Here is a 22,944-nt window from a genome sequence, read left to right as displayed (position 1 = left end):
AGATTAAAAGCTTGTACGGGCGTGCGAAGGGCGAGCTTAATATTTCGACGCGAGGAAGTATATCCAAGTGGGAGTGAGAATGCGAATGAGAAAGAGCTCCGAGTAATAAAAGAAGAGAGAAAAAATAGAAGAAAATAAAAATATAACGAGAATAATAGCAGCACTGCAGTGTCAACAGATCGATGACGTCGAAAGCAAAAGCTTCAATGTGTTTACTATTTTCATTTAAATTTATACAAGAGCTTTTTTTATTATATATACATCAATACATAAATAAACACATACATCTATACACATGGACTTTTTTATTATTTATATATTCTCTTCGAAACAATTGTTTTCGTTACATAGTTTTTTAATTCCACTTTCGATCCGAATCTGGGACTTTGATTTTTCAGCTCCACATTGGCTCGTCATTGATTTATTATTATTTCAGTGTAATGAAAAGTTGAGGAGCGTCTGCGAGATAAATTGCGAGTTTTTATACAAGTTAGCAGGACGTTGAGTGTAACAGGGAGAAGACAGGGCCAGAGGCAGGGTCGAGACTTATCAATTAAAAGCAGTTAAAGGCTCGTGACACGACGCCCCGTGCGGTTTCGTTGGCGTCATTAGGGTTTCAGTGCCATCAATTTGCCTGGCTCTCGACGTGGAATACGAATTAGCAATCTGCGGCACTCTGTTTCATCAATTATTATCCTGACGTTATATCATACTTTTTTTATTTCGAAACCCAACCAAATGCATCGCACTCTTTGTTTTATTTTTATTAATATTTATATCTAGATTATGAATCACTTTTTTTTATGCTCCCGCTGATATATGGCGCCAAAATTTAAAACAAATTTAATTTTTAAACTCTACCCCGCGTGTATTCATAAATATTTACCCTCAAATTAAGGTAATTTTTTTAGTGCTTACATATGAACAATGAATAATTAGCTTCCATCCACTTTTGTCGAATGTTTGAGTAGCTCCTGCTATTATTTAATATTTATAGTTTGAGTAAAAATAAAAATAAACAACAAAAGATTGTCAGCATAATTGGAAATGGCGTAAAACAAACGGAACGTTATCTCAACGAAAACTCGAGTATATTTGGCTTGAGCTAACGATCAATATTGAATCAACGTTACTCTCGGCGATTCGTTGATCCTCTTCAGTGTCGTTTGCTCGTCTCTTAGTTTAAGTCTCGTATAAATTTATTTGCTCAAACATATTCACACATAAGCTTACGTTTTTTTAAATACTTTAGTTGTTCGCGAATTCAGAAACGATAATGGCCTGAGTATAATCCGGCTTGCAAGTCTTGGCAAAGCTTTAAATCTTCTATGCAAACTACGGATCCCACTTGTGTCAAATTTGTCGAGTAGTGAAAAAAAAGCTCTAGGACCACATTACAAAAGCGTTAAGGCTAAAAAAACTCAGGAAGGAGGCCAGGGGCAAGGCGGAGAGGGATCTAAACATAAAGCATAAAAAAATGCATCTCGAGTGACGGAGGTGAGCAAAAATTCGTTACAGTTTGCAGCTTTCAAGCCACTGTGTTACTGCCACTTGAGTTTAAACTCTACATGTACACTCATGCTCTTATTTTTTTTGGCTTGTGTCTGTGTATGGGTGTCGTTCTCTCGCGCACTAGAGTTTGTTCATTGGCGCACTCTGTTCGTTTACTGTCTTCCGAGATAATGCGGCTCGTTTCACCTAAGCCACCGCGAAAACCATGAAAAAGCGAGAAAAAGACGACACTCTGTGGGCTGGAACGAGTAACCGCGCGTAAGTCTACTGGGGTGAAAGGCTTGCAAAATGTGCAAGCTTTATCGCTGCAAGTCACGTACCAACTTTTTCCGTGCTCTCCATTTTACTTTATATTATTATGAAAAAAATATAACAATAATAATAGTTATACTTATAGTTATAATAATACTGATCGTAAAAGAAAATAAAGTACAGAAATAATAAAAAATGGATTACGGTATCAAGAAAATATTAATTTAGCTGGTGAAAAAAAAAAAAAAAATAATTATAATAATAAGGGATGGATAAAAAAATCATTTATCTTAGAAATATGGGTTTTTTTATCATCTCATTATTGGTCGAGAAACTTTTTATGCCGTTTAATTTATTGGTGATAAAGTAGAGCGAAGGCCAGCAATGATAATCTTATGACTTAGCTCTCGAGTGTGCTTATGTCTTCAGCAAGTTTACTTTTTTCATGTTTTTTCATTTTCACTGTTTTTTTTTTTTTTTTTTTTTGTTTTTTTTTTCGTGCGATAGAGAAAACTATGAGCGGCAAGTGGCCAAATACTCCAGGGAATATCGAGTGCTGGGATTAAAGTGGCAGAATGTAAAGCCTGGGGACCCGTTAACAACTTTTAAGATCAAGTGTCGTCGCATTCATGGAAATACGCGGCTTTCTTTTAATGTATACTTTTATATTAATTTTGTGGCAGAGAAAAAATGTGCGAACAATTAGGGAGGATTTTTAATTTTTGTAGTCAGAAAGTTTTTAAATAAATGTCCCTGCACTAATTGAGTTTAAATTTTTCTTAATTTTTCGGAAGCCTACGGCTTTTTGAAATTTATTTAGTTTTAGCTTTTTGGAAGTTAATAATTGAGATTCATTTTTTATTCAGAGGGTTTTAATTATTTTGGTGACAGTTAAAAATAAACACCTGGGATTACAAATTTTATTCCTAGATTATGATTTTAAAAAAAGTAATTTTCTCGATTTAAATATTTCTTTTTTTTTTTTTGTCGAGAAAAAGTTATTAATAAATATGATCAATTATAAAATAACTAGTATACTTAATTAAAATATATATATATATATATATATATATATATATATATATATATATATATATATACTTTACTATTACTGCTCTAAAAGATTCGAAAATTTAATTGAATTGAAATTTTGATTAGTAATTAATTTTTTTTGAAAAAAGTATTGTAACAGTCAAGATTTAAATATTAAAGTACAACATGACAATGTTTAAATTAACAATTAATTTGAAGTATGCTAATCACTAAAAATGAAAAGATATTAGAAAAATTCCAAATCTTCAAGTAATTTTCAACAGACTAACCCAGAGAAAAATGGTCGTACAGCAAAAAAATAGCAAATGGTAGCTTAAAGTGTCCAGTTTTCAGATCTGATTCTGAAAATTTTTCATCATGCATGAATCGGACCAATCCTTAGAAAACCACTGAAAAACCAGCTTCGTGTCAAAATCATCAAGAAAAAATTATTGGAGCCCGTAAAACATTTTTCAGGCGAGCAAAAATTGGGAAAAGTTTTTTTCAGTGGTTTTCTAAGAATTCGGAACTGTGAATGACAAACAATTTTCAAAACCGGATCTGAAAACTAGACACTTAGAGCTACAATTGATTTTTTTTTACTGTACGACCATTTTCCTCTGACAGCCTGTGGAAAATCACTTAAAAATTTTGAATTTTTTTAAATAGAACCTAATTTCTGCGTTGAAAATGAAGTGGCTTGCTTTTTGTGTGACAAAATACTAAGCAACAATAATTTCAATAATACTAAATTAGCTCTTGACATGTTATTATTGCTGAAATTAAATTAAGAAAGTGTGTAATTATAAAGTTAAATTAGACGATGATAAATGATAATTGCATTTCAGCAAAACTATACACTGGATTTAAGATAAATCCTTGAGTGGATTACGTTTGAATATTCGTAATACACTTGACTAAAACTCTCATACATCATTTACTTGACTTAATTTACTGTTAGAGTAAAATCCGTTGAAATTATAACACGAATTAGATTTTCATTAATCATCGCACATGTGTTCTTTTGTGCAGTCATAGTTAAAAAGTATTTGTCATCAGATTTAGATTAGCTCAAGATTTCTTGCAAATTATACATTTAACTTATTTATGATTAAGACAAATATTTTGATTTAATTGGTGATTTATGATTGAAATTTAAAGTTTATGTTATTATGCTATAAATTTATCATACGGACTTTCCGAAATATGTTTACCAAGTTTCGCTGCAATTGAAGTTGGGTTGCAGATGTGGGTTGTGTAGTCTAGTGTATGAGCGTAGCGGTATTCATGTTTCCAATTTTCAACCAAAACAAACATTTCACTTAATACCGGACTTGTTATAATTAACCACATAACTTGAAAACTATATGGATATTAATTTAAATTTTGAAAACTATTTATCAATTGAAACTAAAATCATTAAATTTATGATTGAATGTCAGTCGGAAAATTCAAACCATGATTATAATTGAAAATTAAGCTAGAGGTAAATTATGGATAAAAAGGTATTTGAGTTGAAGGGAATGAAGGGGAAGGGGAAGGAGAAGAGAAGAGAAAAGAGATCTAAATTCAGTGGAGTACTTTAGAAGGAATAACGAGCGACTAAAAGTGGTACGTGTAAACAGTGGGTTTGAAAAGTTCACCCAAGTTTCGGGGAAAGAAGATATAACGTAAAACGGTGGGTACTCGGTGTGCTGAGCGATACTTGAGAGAGGTACAACACGACCAGTGTGAAAGTTGAGGGTCGGGTAAAACAGTCGAGCTGAGAAAAGTGTGAGAAAAGAGTAAAAAAGGTCAACACAAAATACAATGGAGGAGGAGAATAAGCTTTACGGTATACATGGATTCTTTTTCCGGAGGGATTATTGTTAAAATAGTCACGTCAAATCTCTGTGTGTGGTATACCCTAAGCGATGTTATAACTTTTTGAGGACTAAGTAGCTTTTCACTTGGATTTTGTGGCTTGAAAATCCTGTGGGGTTCGTTAATAACCGACTTTGTGTTGGAAATAATACTAATTTGTGTTTTAAATGTTAACACGGATTTTTTTGTTACTCTAACTCTTTGAAGTATGGTGACATTTTTGCAGAAATTATTTTAAAAAAAGGAAAAATAAGGGCATTGAAAAAAATTTTTTTTGTCCTAAATGCATTTTTTTTTCTTTAATGTGAAAAATAATAACAATAATTGTGGGAAAGTCTATTAATGTCCTGATAAAACGAGACATGAGATGAATTCAAGTAAAAAGAAAATACGAAATTTCTCACTTCATTAAAGTTTATTGGATTTAATTAGAGAAGTTTTTTTTTGCAGATAAATTGAATGAGAGTGAAAACTTTTCCGTTTATTTTTTCACCTTTTTTTTTATAGCGCCACTTGTATAAAAATATATAAATTTTATGAATTTTATGACAGTATGACCGTAGACATGGATTTTATTTTATACTGCAGATAAATAGGTAATAATTCAAAAAATATGTTCTGATAAATATTTATAGCAACATCTCATGCTTTTTTATTACCAGAGGTCAATTTTTTTGCCCTACGAACATATAATACAATACATGTCTAATTTATGATGTATGTCGGCCATATTAAATTTTCGAAATACGGAATTTTTTGTGAAGTTTTGAAAGCAGAATTTTGCAAAAATTTATAAATTAAATGAATTGAACGTTCATTTGATGAAAAATTTAGTTCTGTTTCTGGAAAAATGTAAAAATTCCGAGAAATTACGATTTAAAGTTGGAAAAAGTTATTTGCTACGCAATATTAATATTAAAATAATAATCTCCATAGGAAAAATTTCATTGAAAGGTAAATTCTACATAGCAATTTATGAATACAGTTTTAAATTCTCATTTAAATAGAAATATATTGCTCTTGATGTTTTATATAATACTTTGAATTCAAAGCGAAGATTAATAGTTTAAAAAGAATTTTGTTGGAAGAGAATAAGAAATAATATCCAAATAGTTGATGTCGCTTTTATGATAATAAATAATATTTTTGAAGATGGATAAAACGCAATTTAGTATTGCACAAGTGTTTCCATTTAAATCGCTTTCTTATATGAAATATCGCTCAGGAAATAAAATGCCAGTCAACGCTGAGTCCGCTTTCAGTAAGCGGTTGCCGTGGCATTTCCGCTTCTTACAGCTTCAAATCTTGATAATCTCTTGGAAATTGTATCGTTAAACTTTATTGACAGCCTTTTTGGAAAAATTACTTCTGCCATTATTATTTTAAATCAATCATTCGGTTATAAGACTAAATAAAATTTGCATTGAAAACTAGTCTAAACGTAAATCAAAGTCGAATTTGAATTTTCACTTTTAGTGGAGAATAAAAAATATATAAAATCGACATCTTCAGTATCTCTTGTCTTGGCACTAAACTCGAACATCATTAATCTCACAGATTGGGTATCGAAGCTTTGTCTCGCGATACCAGCGATTCGTCACGTTCCCGCAAAGCCGGATTTAGGGCTGTCGACGTCGCAAATTTGCGGATATGCTCCTACCAACTTGCAAATTACGCAGAATATATTTTAATTCATCTTATTTCCTATTAATCATGTCAAATTAATTATATATTTATCACATCCACAAAAATAACCCATTAATATATGTAAAATTTTTAATTATTCATATTAATAATTAAGGGAGGGGTTGGGACAAAAACAAGCTCCAAAAAAAATATCGACAGACTCGAGGCTCGATATTGGAAAAAATAATCATTTTCTTGAATTTTTATGTGCTAGCGTTATTTTAGAATCCTTTCCTAAAGCTTCCATAGAAAATACAGACTCAGTACAGACTCAATACAGACTCGAGGCCGATATTGGAAAAAATAATCATTTTCTTGAATTTTTATGTGCTAGCGTTATTTTAGAATCCTTTTCTAAAGCTTCCATAGAAAATACAGACTCAGTACAGGCTTGGTGCTTGATATTGAAAAATATGGATTTTTACTTGCTTTAGTTTTTTTATCTCAAATGACAAAAATAAAAGGCAACATGGGCTCTCTTAAAATGTGGGGAAAAACGGGCTTATTTAAAAATTTAAAAAAATTCCTGGGAATTTATTTTCTCCCTGGTAATTTGAATTTATAACGAATGTTAAAGCACATGTTTTACCTTCTCCTCTTTTTCATATAATTATAATGATAATCATAATTATTATTGTAATTGGTTTATCACTTAAAAAATAAAAAAAAAATTTTTATGTAAGAATGCTATTAAAATTTAAATTGTTCTGGTAACAAGGGAAACTTTAGAAAAAAAAAAAATATTTTTTTTTCCTCTACTTGTTATTCATAATTTTAGCATAACAGACGTATTTTTTATTTTATTTAAATACATGAATGGAGTGGAGAAAAAGTCGTTGCGAAAATTTCCATACGAAAAAATGAGTTCAATATTTTAATATTTTTTTTATAATTGCAGTCATTTTCCAGGCAACTTGATATGAATAAAAAAAACGTTGGCAATTAACGTGACACAAAGAAAATAAAATCTACAATATTAATTGTATATTTTTCAGTTTATATTTTTAGAACAAGAATTAAAAATTAAAAAAATTTTATATCGTCGCCGCGGTGCGATGCAATAAAACCGTAATTCAAAAAGTTTGCGAGATTAAAAATATGACTCAGTACTCGAGAGAAGCAGACAGTTTAGAGGTGTCTGCCCAGTGAGGACTCTTTTGTCACCCCCTTGCGTCTCCCTTTATTATATCCGTTTTCATTTCTACATTTTCTCTCTCTCTCTCTCTCTCTCTCTCTCTCTCTTTGCTCTCTCCTTTTATCGCTGCCCACTATAATATATAATACTCTATCCTCTATACTCTGTACTACATAGGACAAACATACATTCATACATCTAGGTTCGGTTGCAAGCGCCCTCAAATGACCCGAGAGTACTTTCATCCCGAGTTTTTGTGGTCTTGGTTGGATCGCACTCGATGAGCTCTCATGTGAAAGGTAAAAAGAAATATAGAGAAAAAGTGAATTAAAAATAAACAAAAATAAAAAATATATATAACCAAATAAAAATAATAAAAACGTGATATCTGAATCCACGTCTCCCGGGAAAATGTGGTTGGCAAATAAATGAAAAATAAATATCTAAAAACTAAATAAAATAAATTAAAACAGGGCATATGTGTGTGTGTCTGCGTTTCTGTTTATATTTTACAAATTGAATAAATAAAATTCTATTTGATATATACGAGCTTAACAAAACATTGGGTGTAACAAATACAAAAGTCATTATATAAAATGAGTCAAAGAGCGAGTAATAGTCAAAGAGCTGTCTAGAGAGTTAATTTCATCAAAGCTTACGCTCCAACCCTTCACTTACTGCGGTTAGTTTTCGGTCAAAAGTAAAGACAATTTGTCTAATAGCCATCAATGAAAATGAAAGACACTTGGGGGTGGTAATGATGGTGGTAATGTGGTTGCTTCCAACTTTATAGTCCACAGCGTCCTCTTATGCGGAGCATATGCTGCAGTAAAAGCTAAGGTAATGGTTAAATAGGTAGCTAGATGGTTAGATGGCTAGATGCCTGGATAGGTAGATAGGAAATTTCAAAAACATATTCAAAGCCATAGAGACCTTTACGACATCGTTCATGTAATGTCTCGGGGTAGGAAAAGCGTTCATAACATGATCCACGTACTATCATCAGCCCACCCCAGAACCACTATCAGTAGCATCGTATCCACTAACTGCGTGCATCTGTACAAAATTGCCCGTAGATACTAATTATCCGAACGGACATTTCACAGTGATTTCCTTTTAAATTTATTGCTTTACTTTTTAATGCAGGTTAATTTTAAAATACTGGGACAGGCTGCAGCTTTTTTAATGGCCTATTGTTCGATTAATTGGTTATGATGCACAAAAGCTCTATCGATATGATGCTGCGATAGTCGAAAAAAATAGTAAAGACGACGACGATGGTATAAAGAAAATGAAGAATTTAAAATGCAAAGAATAGGATCTTAAAACGCAAGTGGTATTAAACTCTTGTCTTGTAGCTGATTCGAGTCTCCATTGCAGCCCACGGGTTTTTTACTAAAGTAATCCAGCTTCTTTGTTGCTCTCGGTGGCCGTCTGGTAATCTGAGATCAAGTTCCCGGTGACGCGGGTAAAACCGAGCTAAGTACGAGTGCTTTCGCTTCGTTGCGTTCAATTAACAAGACAAGGGACAGGAACAAGGACAAGGGGCATGGACATGGACATGTACATGCACAAGAGACATAGACATAGACAAAGAACAAGAACACCCAGAGGAAATTATAAAGGAATTAGTGGGATTGATAAAACGTTAGTCTTTGATGTCTGTCTAGAAAATAATTGCACTCCCAATCAAATGACCCCTTTACTGACAATTCACATTATCCTTGTTATATTAATATTATTGTCTGAATGAGACAGCAGAAAGCTTTGATTGGTTGTTGTCAGAGTGTACTAAAGCGGGCGTGACTAAATACCACGTGATAGTCATCCGATAATAGACATAGCTTAATTATCGGTTAGTGCTACGTACTGATGACACAAAATAGCAAACATTATTTGATGTATACTAATACTAATACTAATACTAATACTAATTCTAATTCTAATACTAATAGTGTTACCAGTAGGTTTGCGTTTGATGGTAGCTTTGCAGCTTGATATCAGACTCCCTTGAGAATTTAGTGATACATTGATATTACAGTCATTGAAGCAGTTAAATTTACCTTCTGTAGTTTGAGTATTTTTGAAAGAGTCAAAAGCCTTTACCCCGAATTCTTTTACCAAGGGACATTAAAGTTAGACCCTTAGGCATTTAATTTAATTCCCTGAATTCACAATTTAAGTTCAAGTAAATTTACCAAGCCATACTGTCGCACTTGCTGTTAATGGATAAATATATGTATATATAAAAGTTCACTCTTCCCTATTGAACTCTGGTGAAACTTTTGACAAAAGCTTAAGATTTAGCATTGTCAGTGTTAAGTTAAATTTGATCGCCGATAAAGTATTCAAAGGTCGATGGGTAAGTTTACTGACTTGCTGGGAAATTGTGTCTAAGCATTTTATGTCGTCTTTTAAATGTCATGATCATGAATTTTAAAATTAATACTGTGTAACTAAGGTAGTAGCATATGTTGATTCGTGATTTGAATTGAGTTATTAAGCTTAAAGAGATTTGCATATCTCGGGTCTGGGTGAGGGCTCGTATAAACGTCGTATGGCAAACTAGAGGTGTAGTGTAAGCAACAAGGAGGGAAAGGGGGAAAGCATCTGTCAGATCGGTGAATCAGTGATGCCGTTAATCCACAATAGAGACCTATTGCGGATCAATGTCCCTGTTCTGCACAAGAACGCTAACTAAAATGTCTTCAATCGCTCATTCCATTTTACCGATACTTTTTATGCAGGATTAAAAACAGTCAAAAAATATACGATGTTAAAACGAAAAGGTATAAACTATTTTTACCAATATCACAGTCAGTATTTTAAGATCTCTGAATACATTTGTCAGTTTTATTGACTTTTTAATGTCAAATTTTAGACGTATTGATTTATACGATAGATATTTTATGATTCGTCTATTAGTCTGTCCAAATTTGAACACATTAGATCACTTTTCATTTTTCATTATGTGGAAGTCGACTGTTTTTTAAAATATTCAATCGATTATTGTGAAATTTTTCAAAAATTCGAGATAATTTGAATTACCCGACACCCGAGTCGAAATTTAAATCGTAGATCGATCGTACTAGATGTTGAAAACGTTAATTCAACCTTTCAAGACGTAAATAGCTGTAAAAATGTATTTTAGACGTAGTCGACGTATGAAAACGTAAATAAGACTTGCGTAATTATACACGGGAAGAAAATTCCAGTAACATTTGCGAAGTGAACATCGTAGCCGTGGACTAGACTTTCGATGGCGTCAATTTTAAATGTCTTATTTCAAAATTTACTATAATCTTTGTTAAAATTACGATGTTAAATAGTAAAGAATATAAGCTACATCGTAATTTTAACAAAGACTATAGTAAATTTTGAAATAAGACATTTAAAAATTGACGCCAACGAAAGTCTAGTCCACGATGACGATGTTAACATCGTAAATTTTGGTAGAATTTTCTTTCCGTGTTAACACAGCGTTTCAAAAATTAAACTTTATCGGAAACATTTTGATGCCAAAAAAAAAAAACATATCTAGCAGTCAGAAGTCAAGAAATAAAAATTTTCAGCAGCTTTTGAAAAATATTTAAGAATTTTTTTTTATTTTTTATGGTGGGTATGAAATTTGAGTTTATGCCAAATAGATAGAAAATTTTAATGCCCTTTTAATGAGTCAATGGGTTACTAGAGTGTTATCTGACACTTTACGACATTTTTTTTGAATAAATAAACTTTTTTTTTTTTTTTTATAAAAAATTATTAATAACTTTGTTTTATATATTTTAAAAAAGTTCGTTAATTACATTGAGAATAAAAGTTGTTTAGAAGGTTATAATCAGTTTTAAAAATAAACTTATCATCACCAGTCTCTTTTACTTTTCCAGTGAATATTTTTTTTCCATCACAAAAACTTCTGTAAATGACGTTTCATTAACGTGCACAATTTTTTTCTTTTTTTTTTTTTTTTTTGTTATCTTTTAGTTTTTTATTATTTTTGTTTTAGAAGTTCGCTATAGAATTTAATGAAAAACAATCTGAAGGGACGGTGAAATTGATGACAAAAAAGTCGACCTGGCAAATTACATTGTAAGAGTGAACAAAATTGCCCGTATATTTTTTTTTCTGATTATTTATTATGTTTTTTTTTTCTTCGTGTTGTAGGTGTCAAAGAAAAATTTGAAAATACGATGTATAGGAGGTAGTTTTCTAAGGAATGGTTTAGGCGGAAAGAGAATGGCCGGTTATAGTAGTGCTAACGACGAGGTGGGAAGCTATTGCCAGCCTCTCATAAGAAAATAAAAGCCCTAATCCTGGGAAAACCTATATCCGTATGAACGTTTTATCGTACCACTATACTACTATGGAATTGGATGAAAGGATTTGTCGGATAAAAGCAAGACTTTCGTTCAGTCTTATAATGCTAACATCTATATAACCTTTTTTTTTATTTTCTTCTTACAATAATAAGAATCAAAGCGACTTAACTCTTAAACTACCAAACTCATTAAAAATTTAATTTCATTTATTTTAAGACTAGAGCAAAAGACTGATATTTTTTTTACTATTTATTTTTTAGCTTATTTATTAATTGATCTGATAATGAAAATGCAATTTGTTATACCTCAAGATTTTAATTGTCGCTCTTTAAATGATGCTCAAGTAATTTGGGATTATACTATGAAAAATCGGGAGTGAATGTGGATTTTATTTCAATCCGAATTCACTCCGTCACTCAGAGTTTCGGAGTTTTAAAAAAAAATCACTCCGCATAAGGAGTGGATAGGAATTTTTTTTCTGGGAGTGACTTCGGAGCGACGCGGATTTTATTTAAATTCGCATTCACTCCGGTCCGGAGTTTCAACACTTAAATAAATTTATACTTAATAGAAACAGCTGTTAATTATAAACATAATTATTTAAATGAATAAGTCATTGAGATATTAATAATTAAACTTATAATATTATGTTTTTAATTTATAAAATGTTTTAGTAACTCACGTAATTATAATTTCATATATATTATGCATAGTGAAAATATCAAATTATTGAATAGCTATAGTGACATAGTTTTTATGGGAAAATTTTATATTTCGGTACAATATGAAATGTTATCTCGTGGTTTGGTTGATGTAAGTCATATGAAAGTTTGTGACTCAGTGTAATTATATTTGTTAAAGTTTTATTATCAGCTGGTTATAATTTTTAAAAATCATTTCGCGCGAATATATGGACAGGGAGCTCATAATTATTTCCGTACTCAATATAAATGTCAAAATATCAGAGACCTAAGCTCACTATGTATTAGTAATTTTTTCAAAAATTAATATTTTCCAAACCTCCCCTTCGGAGTAAAATTAACTCCGAGGGATTTAAATGAATAAAAAATCATCCACTCGGGATTCACTCCGCATAAATTGAATTAATAAATTACAGTAAATAAAATTTTTTTGTCGTATAAAATTTGAACTGACCGTTAAATTACTAGAATAATATTTTTAAATAGTTAACAAGTTCTTTAACTAATTGATAATTCATAATACTGATAACTGTCAATTAAAATACAAATTTAAAAAAAAAATAAAATTTCAATTGTCATAAATGAGTAATTAAAGCATATCAAACAGTAACTTCAATAATTGCAATTAAATAATATAATTCAAATTTCAAAGGTTTTATAACTGAAAGCACAAAATTAGTTAAATTAAAATTGACAATTATAATTAATTAAAAAAATAATTCCAGTGAGCAGGTATTAAAAAATAAAACGACTAAAAAGATTATATTATGAATTAGTGATGTGTAAAACAAAAAAATTTTTGTAAATGAATGAAAGGTATAAAGAGATTAAAAGTATATGGCATTATATAGAGAGATAAAGAGTAGAGTAGAGTCGGAAAAAAAGAGAAGAGACAGGGGAGGCTGATAGTGGAGGTGGATTTGGCAGACGCGGCTCATCGCGTAATAATGAGCGTACTCTATACGTAACCCCCAGAATGAGGCATTTTAATTACGTCCGCGATTTGCACATGGTGTAAATCGTTTTCGCGTCTCATTTAACCGGTTTCTCTGAATGCCCGGTAACCGACCCGTTAGATTCCCGCATGCACGGTCGAACAAGCCATGACCTAAAGGGATGAAATATCTCCCTCAGGCTATTTGTATTCACCGTATTTGTATCCTACCCTCGCTATCACTATAATTTTAATTTTCATTACTTTTTTATAACTCTAACAATAAATTTCCACCAGCATTCCCGATTCTCTCGTAAAAAATATTATTCAAATTTTTCCTATCGTCTTTTTCTCTTTTTTGTATTTCGGGATCTTGACAAGATAGCTATAACAAGGCATTCGTCAACCACTCAACGACTACAAAATTACTCAATGTCTACTCTAGTATACTCACAGATGTATACAATTCTCCAATATATGCAGAAAGACTATTTTTCTTACTCTTGGTGATGTCTGTTGCGCCACAACTGATACCCATTCTACCCTCTACTAATACGTTTTACTCAATTCTCTACATCTCCAGTTAACCAATAGCGCAATAGTAAACGAACGAGAGATAGACGAGTTGCGGTAAAGAAGATAAAGTGACTAGAGAACAAAAATAGTCTGGTTAAATTTGTAAAAAAAAAAAAAAAAAAAAAAAATTTACTTTTAAATAAAAAGTTCTTTTATCCATTGTTTTGTGATGAATAAAAAAGTTAAATGGATGTATTCAAATATATTTACGCAGAATGCGAGTTGTGTAGTTCCTTTTGCGGCAGTACGAGTACTTTTTTCTTCGGAAGAAAACTCGGTATCCACTGCAGGAGTATCGCTCTCTTCTACTTTATTATGTCTTTCTCTTCCCGCGTCTCCGAGCGGTCTTTGGCTTTTCGTTAAATTGAAAAGTCATGTCCGGTGCTTTAGCTTTGGCTCGTGTGTTTTCGATTCGAGGCTGTACTGATCGACATCCAGAGAAAAAAAGAGAGAGAATGGGAGAGCGGTAGGGAAGGAGGGAAAAAGGAGTTGGAATATGGGGAAGGGTTTGAAAAAGTTAGTTGAAGGAACCGCACTTACAAATATATGGATACTGAGAGGGCGAAAGAGGAAGAAGGGAAAGTTGTTTAGTTCGAGTAGTAGAATTGACAAGGCCGAAAGGGAACCCTCAAGCATACTCGTTTTTCTTGTTGAGGACAAAGAACAAGACATTGAGAGATCGAACCTGGTTTTTGTACAGCTCTTGAAATTAGATGGGATCAATCTTTATCCAACCAATTTTTTTATTCTATATTTTTTTTTTTGCATCACCGATTATCGGATTATCTAACAAATGAGCTATGTAAGGGGAAAAACATAAGCTTTCATTATACCGAAGTCATTGGCAAAAAAAAGACGCCTAATTCATATGAATAATGCAGTCATGTAAAACTTTCTTGTTTGTTATTTTTTTTTAAATTTATGATTGTTCGATTTATTGATAATTAATATTTTCTGTGTAATAAAACTCAAAATCAATATTGATGAACCCAACCCGCACAAATAAATATATAAATAATATATATGTGCTATATAGCCAGTGCATTGATCCATATATGTCACATATTTATTTTTCCGTACGGGAAGAAATTAAATTTTCATTGTTTTTTTTTTTTTATTTAAATAATTTTCTTTTAAACAAAAATCCAAGGATTTATTATCAATTATTTCTCATAAGTTTTATAGACGATATATTAATAAAAAGTTTGTTATAACTTTTTATTCAATTTACTATCAAGTTTTAAAACTGATATTAGTGAGTACGAACTATTTTTTTTTAACTACAATTAAAATAATTAATAAAGAAAAAAAATTATAAGCATAATAAATCAAAAGTATATTTCCTTATAGTTTAAAAGCTTTTTCAACTTAAAAGTTATAACGAGAATTTAATAATTTGATTTATGGTTGACATAAATATAGATAAGGCAAAAAAAAATATAAGTAAAAATTATAATGATAGTTATTGTACTTTGTGCGACACTATAATTAAATAGACCTGAACAAGCTTTGTGATGAAGCACAAAGTAAATTTCAAAATAATATATATACGTATATATGAGTAAAGATAATAGGTCGGTTAACCAATATGATGATAATTGTACCCTTATGATCCTCATAACTGATCTTTAGTATAATACTAAAGCAAATTGTCGACGATATATATGATACTTGGTAAAGAACATTCAGAGCCCAGGGTATACGATACCTCGTTCAGTGTCTCATACAATCATACGATAGTAAGTACCACTAGCACTTTCTCAGCACCAAGGCATGACTTGCGTAAAGGACGATGGTACTTTAATTAAATTTAATAATTAACTCTTGTGCTCTGCGGGCCGTAAGACCGACCACGTGTATTGTGTTACTACCTACACTTTCTTTAACCTCAAACTCAAACTAGTCGGGTATATAATAGAATTTTACGTATATATGTTACGGAAAGATCGAGAGAGGCAGAATAGGGCTGAGTAAAATGGGAACACAAAGGAAAGAATACACTTCGTTAGTACTGAGTACTGTAATTATTTTATTTTTAACTGAGATTTAAAATAAAAATTCAAATTTTGAATTGTTATTTAATTTTTGGACAGAATCAGATATTTCTAAGAATTAGGAATTTTTTTTTGTGTTTTTAGAAAATTATTGTGATTTATCTATAAATTTATGAAAGAAATATGATTTCAAATAAAATTTGCCGGTCATATACTTTAACATACATATAGATATTAGTCGGGTCAAATTAGGGATAAAAATAGTAATCAAATAAAAAAAACTCCAACAGAGCTGAATTTTTATTCATATAAATAATTTAACATAAAGTGGCTGTCTGGCTGGCTACAGGTTTGAAATTGGGTACTAGTACTCTTACCCTATCAATCTCGAAAACCTCAAATTGCGTAAAAAAAATAACCGGAAAAATAGAAGTAAATGTCTCTTAAGAATTTGATATCAATAAAAATGATTAAATGAACTCCATTTTGAAGTTATCAAAATTTTTTGTATCGGCTATATTTATTTCAGTTATTATGTCCGGTTATTTTGTCATCGGGTAATTTGTTACGGAACCTTTTTTTCACAAACATTTTCGGGGTTTCTCATTTTTTCCAGCCCTTCTGTAAAAATAACGAATAAAAATATAAAAGAGTATATATATATATATATATATATATATATATATATATATATTGATGTGTTAAACTACTTTATAATGTCTCGTGAAAATTCCATTTTACCTAAAAACGAGAGATAGAAAAATATATGAAGCAACACAACACTGCAGGCACTTGTTTTCATGCCAACTCGAATTTACTGGTAACATTCCATTGTGGCCAATGAAGAATCTCTTTTATGTGCGCCTAATAAAATTATTTAGTGTTCTCTGTTATCAAAAATTATCGCACTGTAAATTTCCATATAACATACATTTATATATATATTTATATTCCTCGTGACTCATAAAATCACTTAAAAGTACACGCAATCACATCAGCCTTTACTTGTTTGAAACAATGTTTGAAAAAATTATACAGTTTGTTTGGTGCTCGGGAAAACTCTAGACCAGATAACAGAGTTTTCTTTATCGCGTGAAGTAAAAAAAGTGAAGGCGTGAAACAAAAGAAAATAGTTACGAAATTTAATAACGCACATCAAACTTGTGAGGATGAAATTATTTTTCGTTACGGTTTAAGTCTTCTGGGATTATTTTTTTTTTTTATTATTATTATTACTATTATTATTATTTAACTTTTTTCATTTATTTATTGTTTTAACTGGTTTTCGGTGATATATCATCTGCGTGTATCGCCAATATTCCACAGTGGATTGATCAATAACTAATTTAATTTGTCCACAGGAAACAGCCCGAAATCGCGCCAGTGTAAAATATTTTTTTTTTTTCCTATTTATTGAATTACCGTCAGCGTATGTTTTGGTAACAAAACTTTTTAATTGTATCGATTATAATTCAATTTATCAACTGAAAATAATTTTGAATATTTGAGAAAATTCAATTATTGTAATTTTTCAATTCGCTGCAAAATAAATTTTTAAAAAAAGGAGTTTTTAAGCTGTTGTTTACACTTTTCGTTTTAAACTGACATTAAAAATGGTATTTCCAATTTAAATTATAAAGTAACAAATTTATATTACGAGAGAAAGAAATTTGGCGTGAAATATCCCGGTGAGTTTCTCATTGCTTTTACTCTGAGGGAATCCATTGCACGTGGATGCGACGCAGTCGGAGGTCGATGCTGTGCACACAACCTAATGTATATATAGCACTCATATATATATATATATATATATATATATATATATATATATATATATATATATATAGATATATAGTATATTTCAGGGGTGCAAAATGTGCGACACGATTTATCGGAACAAACGCTCGGCTATAAAATAACACTTCCTATTCAAATCGGTAAATTAATGGCCGTTTTCATGGATTCTTTGTTTGCTACGCGAGCTAACAATGACCTCGTTGAGTTATTATATTGAAATGGTACGTCGACCAGTGAGTATACGCGGGGAAAGGCGCGAGTGAATGGAGATGGGTAAAAAGTGGCTGAAAAATAAAAAAATTTAAGGAAATCGGAAAATAAGAATAAGAATAAGAATAAGAAGGAGAATGCGAATACGAATAAGAATAAGAGGAAATAAAAGCAAGTAAATTTTTTTGGTAAATGTCGAGTCGGAGTTGGCGATTTGGACTAACGATAAGTTCGCCAATGAAAACCTGCTCCCTGTACCAAGACCACACGGGGCCTGGTTTCCGTGATAACGATCGATGGATGCTAAACGTTTCTCAGCAGACTCTTTTACTATTGCCGTTGGCAGATTTCTCCGAGTTTCTGTTCTTTGCGCCTCGCCGTACTTTATCTCTTTCATTTTTTCTCTTTGCACTTATTCCCCAGTTTTATTTTTTTATATTTTAATACTTAAAAGCATCGCCAAGCAGTGAAAGATTTTAAGACGGATAGCCGGCTCAAAGCGAGCCTTTCAGATTTATAATCAAGTAAATTATAATCCTTAAAAATTTAATCTCGTAACATTACGAAATTTCATTCTTTCGCAATCAGCTTCAAGTGAAATTAAACTTTCTACATCTACATCTATATCTACGTCGATTATTGTGTTCTGTCTGAATGTGTAGTAGGGTATTACTAGTGTAAATGTGAGTGTGCAACTGTGGTAAAACCCTCGACACAAGTACCCACTAGTCTAGTCTAGTAGAGAGAATGCATACCTTGAACAGGCGCGTAGATGTTGAGATACAGACAATCCTCACTCTGATTACGCAAGTAGGGTAGTAATCTCTTAAGGTACTCGACTCTACCTCTCGGCATCTCATTTGTTAGATTCGGCAGTTTCTGAGGACACACTGGACTAAACTTATCGGCTACTTTAACACCTTGCCACAGCGCCCCATTGACTGGTGGCATAAATCTCAGCGAGCCGACCGGTGGCGAGGCGTACGGTACGCCGCGGAATACCTCCACGCCCTCGAGATTACGCTCAAGAGTTACAATCACACCAGATATTTCACCGTATTTAGTTCTAACCACTCGCGAATTAAGCGCGGCTTCTATTATTATAATTGGCTGCAAAGCCAGCACGGCCACTAACACCCACGTGAACATCATTTTTACTTATTTGTTTTAAATTCACATTAATTATCAGCACACTTTAACTGCTGTCAACCTTAACATCATCATCATCATCATCGTTATCAATAATAACAACAACAACAATACTTAATCCAATTAATCACTGCAATCCAATTGAATCCCGCGGCTAAAAAAATTCAGCTAATTACACGAATTTATCTTTTTTATTTGTTAATCTAGCAGCAAGTACAGCCACCAACGCAAATGAGATTCTGTAGACAGAGGGATCTCGTCGAAAGTCTGCTGGGGTGGAGGCTGCTCCAGGGCTCTGGAGTTTCTCACGACGAGATATGCCAGCAGATTGTGGCTGAAAGTTAGCGCGCACGGGCCATTATCAAGTCAGCGTTTTGAAAGGCAAATAGCCGAACTTTGGTTAGGCCGTACTACCGGTAACCAGGACCGAGTACTCGGTGTGCCCGGTACCTTCTCACCACCCACTTGTTCCCTTTAGAAGCATCAGTCTGACGAGCATCAGCAGCATTCAGGAGTGTCTGGGTTACTGAGAAAAGCCGTTTCCTCTTGTCAGCCCGTACTCACCCCTTCGACACTGATTACCTTTACGATACCACAAAATACTCGGCTACTGAATCAGTTTCCTAAAGTTTCCACCTTCCTGGTTTTAATGCTAATTCTTTTAAGACATTCAACTCATTTAAATTCAACTGTAAAGTGAATTTCATCTGCCTACAATAGACTTTTATTCTTATTATTATTGTTTCTGATCGATAAATTTTGATCCTCAAGCTAAGCCGATTAAATCCAATAACTTTATTTTCCTTCTATAATCACGTTTATTTTTTCTTTCCTTTGCAAGCTACATTTTATCAAAATACCTGTCAGTTTATTTTTTCCACATATCTCATTTCCGGACATTCTCGAGCTAAAAATTCACCGATAAATTGAACCTCGCGTGTTTCCTGTCCGTAAAAATTTATTAATTGAATAGCAATCTGGTGGAGGTTTGATTGCTTCTTTAACATCTTTCTCATCTCTTGTTGCCATTTTTCTTCATCACTATTTTTTATGCCCTCGTCCTTTCGTAACTTAAGCCTCGACTTTATGTATCTCCCATCTCCCAAGGCACCGAGATCAATATTTTCTACGTACTTATTACACCTAGTTTATAAAACCGTCATCATCCTAGCTCCGACTTTAAACTCTTTATCCGCCTAGCTCGTGATATCTTCATTTCACCTCTAGTCCGCTCATCCCAAAAACAACTCAAATATATACGAGTAGCCCCGCTGATTTTTTTCTGCTGCCCTTCTCAGGGAAATCCTTATCGTCTAAAGAGACCAGGGTCTTTTACATGGGGACGTTATTAGGCTGACTGGTGTTGATGTTGATGTTGGTGTTGGTATTCTTGATGTGACGATAAACGAGGTAGTAGATATGCTCACGAATAAATGCTTTAATAAACCCTCCCCTTTGCTGTTTGCACGAGCTCTTCATCTTTGCTGGCCTCTAGTTTTGTCTGCTGTTGACAGTAATCGAAGTTACTCTGTCTATATCACACTCTCTCGCTCTTATCGACTCCCTTTCTCTCGCTCATTGTCACAGCTTTAATAATAATACACTCGAAGTTTATGATAATCCCGTAATTTAAAGACACCCAGTAAAGTTGACACTAAATAGAGTCTTAATAATTTGATTGTCAAACTTTCGGTTTATCTATCAATCGAAATTATAACTTGACACCCAGTTGTAACTGTCACTCACTTCACTAATAATCCATTACTCAGTTCGAGTTATTGCTTAATTTAAATTTAATTGTAAGTTCATTGAGCGAAAAACACCGGAATTAAAAAAAGTACAAAAGTGTATAACAATAAAATTAATAAAAGTAAAAAAAATGTTTAAAATTTGCTTCGTTAAATTCGCGTTAGGCACGTACTGGAAATATTCTCTACTCGGAAATGTGCTCGAGCGGGTCAACGATAAAAAAAATTTTAAAAATAGTTTAAAATAATAATGGATGAAAAAAATAAAATAAAATAAATCTAGCTTTCAATTTACTAAAAAAAAAAAAAAAATAAATTTTCTTACTCGAACGAATGTCAAGAATTGTTAATAGACTTCTGTATTTTAGTGTTGACGTTTCCCCGCACATTTATCACACTACTCAATGCGGTCAAGTAGTAACCAGAATAGTCCGCCCACTTAATCGCTGATGTTTGCAAGTCGTCTGTAATTGTAACCGACAGCAAATTAAATTTTATTTTCCCATAAACTTTTTATTATTCAATTCCACACATAAAAAAAAAAGAACAAATTAATGGGTTTAAAAATTTATAAATTTTGAATTTAACAAACAGACGAGGCGACGAGTAACTAATTAACCCGGTAGACACAAACACTTGAATTTAAAAAAAAAAAAAAACGGGGGTTAAATATTTATATAAGAAAACGTATAGTAATGTGTTGGTTGTTTAGTTGAAAGCCGGACGCACCCGATGCAAGATGTTAACGTTGGTTCGACCCCCGACAAACTGGCGTCGGACGTGCGATGATACTGTGCTAGAGCGCATGCTCAGGATAATACTACCACCTCGACTAGAGGGTTACAGCAACGACGGCGATGACTACGACTACGACAACTCAGCAGCAGCAGCAGCAGCGGCAGAAGCAGAGGCAGAGGCACTGTGGGTGAGACGGGATGAGAAAGGGTGCCGCACAATGTGTGTATACGTACGGTCGATACGGCAGGGGGGCTTGAAGGTACCCCTCGAGTAGTCGGATCGGACCGGCGATGAGACAGCCCGCACTGAAAAGGTGGTTCGTGTCTGGGATTCATCCATTTATCCAGCCTCACTCCGCGAATTACATTGTTGGGTCAACAATTTGTTGAGATTAATGAGGTCATAGAGACACTACCTCCGCCGCACTAAAAGAGAGAAGAAGGCTCTTGTGTGAAGTAGGGCGTGACGATAATAATTTGGAAGTGTTGATGGGAACTTTATTAACGACATGTCCGGGCGCTTTCTAAAGAACTTTGACTTATATTTTTTCGACTCTCGATCCATCTTTTTTTGCTTCAAGAGCTTGTAAACATTCACTTTTATTATTATGATTCAGTACTTTTTTTTTTTTTTTTTATAGAAAATTAATTTTCCGAAGTAAACAGAAATGAAATAATTTGTTGCAATTAAATATAAATATCGGGTATGAAAAATTTTCTAGTCTTTTAACAGGGCGTGGATTGTCAAGCGGTAATAGATTATCGTGACTTAACCAGCATCCCATTACCAGTCGAGTGAAGAGAGCACTTAATTTTACCAACTCTTTAACGCTGCATTTGGCGTTATATATATTTAATTATAATAATATATCGATTTAACTTAATTATATATACATTATTCATGGATCGATAAATATTTAAAGTTATTACACATTAAATTAATCAATCAGTCCACTCGAACTATTTGATTCTGATAGCTTAATAATGCCATAGTACTTTTAATAATTAATTGCATAAATATTTAATAGCCGACAGAAAGTAATGTTATTAATTATTACTTTATAATACCAGATATTCTAAATTTACTGATGACAGTTTTATATTTAGCTTTATATCAAGATACTAAAATATATTTTAGTTTTTATTTCCGTCGCGCATGTGCATCTTGTTTCTAAGGTTGTATCAAAAAGTTCATTCGTTATTGCGCACGTCACGTTAACTGTATCTGCGAGATGATAAATACTACATTTGAGATTGCAGGTAACTCGTTAAAATTTATATACATATATATACATATAT

The 22,944-nt window shown here is 32.4% G+C and overlaps 1 protein-coding gene and 2 long non-coding RNA genes across 3 annotated transcripts in view; 1 reads left to right on the top strand and 2 right to left on the bottom strand.

Moving 5' to 3' along the window:
- LOC103568160 (neuroligin-4, Y-linked) overlaps positions 1–19,377 on the bottom strand; it is a 114,256-nt gene extending 94,879 nt beyond the window's left edge. Inside the window, exon 1 of the mRNA XM_014440885.2 lies at positions 18,767–19,377. Coding sequence (XP_014296371.1) covers positions 18,767–19,163 — 397 coding nt within the window. The 5' untranslated portion in view covers positions 19,164–19,377. The remainder of the gene's footprint in view (positions 1–18,766) is intronic.
- On the bottom strand, positions 16,278–16,810 carry LOC103568159 (uncharacterized). Its single transcript, XR_548851.1, has 2 exons — positions 16,746–16,810; positions 16,278–16,625 (listed from the first exon to the last, which is right to left on the bottom strand). It is a non-coding gene; the product is annotated as an uncharacterized LOC103568159 (long non-coding RNA).
- On the top strand, positions 17,064–17,570 carry LOC128667632 (uncharacterized). Its single transcript, XR_008403576.1, has 2 exons — positions 17,064–17,167; positions 17,366–17,570. It is a non-coding gene; the product is annotated as an uncharacterized LOC128667632 (long non-coding RNA).
- Positions 19,378–22,944: the final 3,567 nt, after the last annotated feature.

Source organism: Microplitis demolitor, chromosome 4 (genome assembly GCF_026212275.2).
Source record: "Microplitis demolitor isolate Queensland-Clemson2020A chromosome 4, iyMicDemo2.1a, whole genome shotgun sequence".
In the NCBI taxonomy this organism is placed as follows: domain Eukaryota; kingdom Metazoa; phylum Arthropoda; class Insecta; order Hymenoptera; family Braconidae; genus Microplitis; species Microplitis demolitor.
Note: the sequence above shows the minus strand (reverse complement) of the source record. Positions and strands in the feature narration are given on the sequence as shown.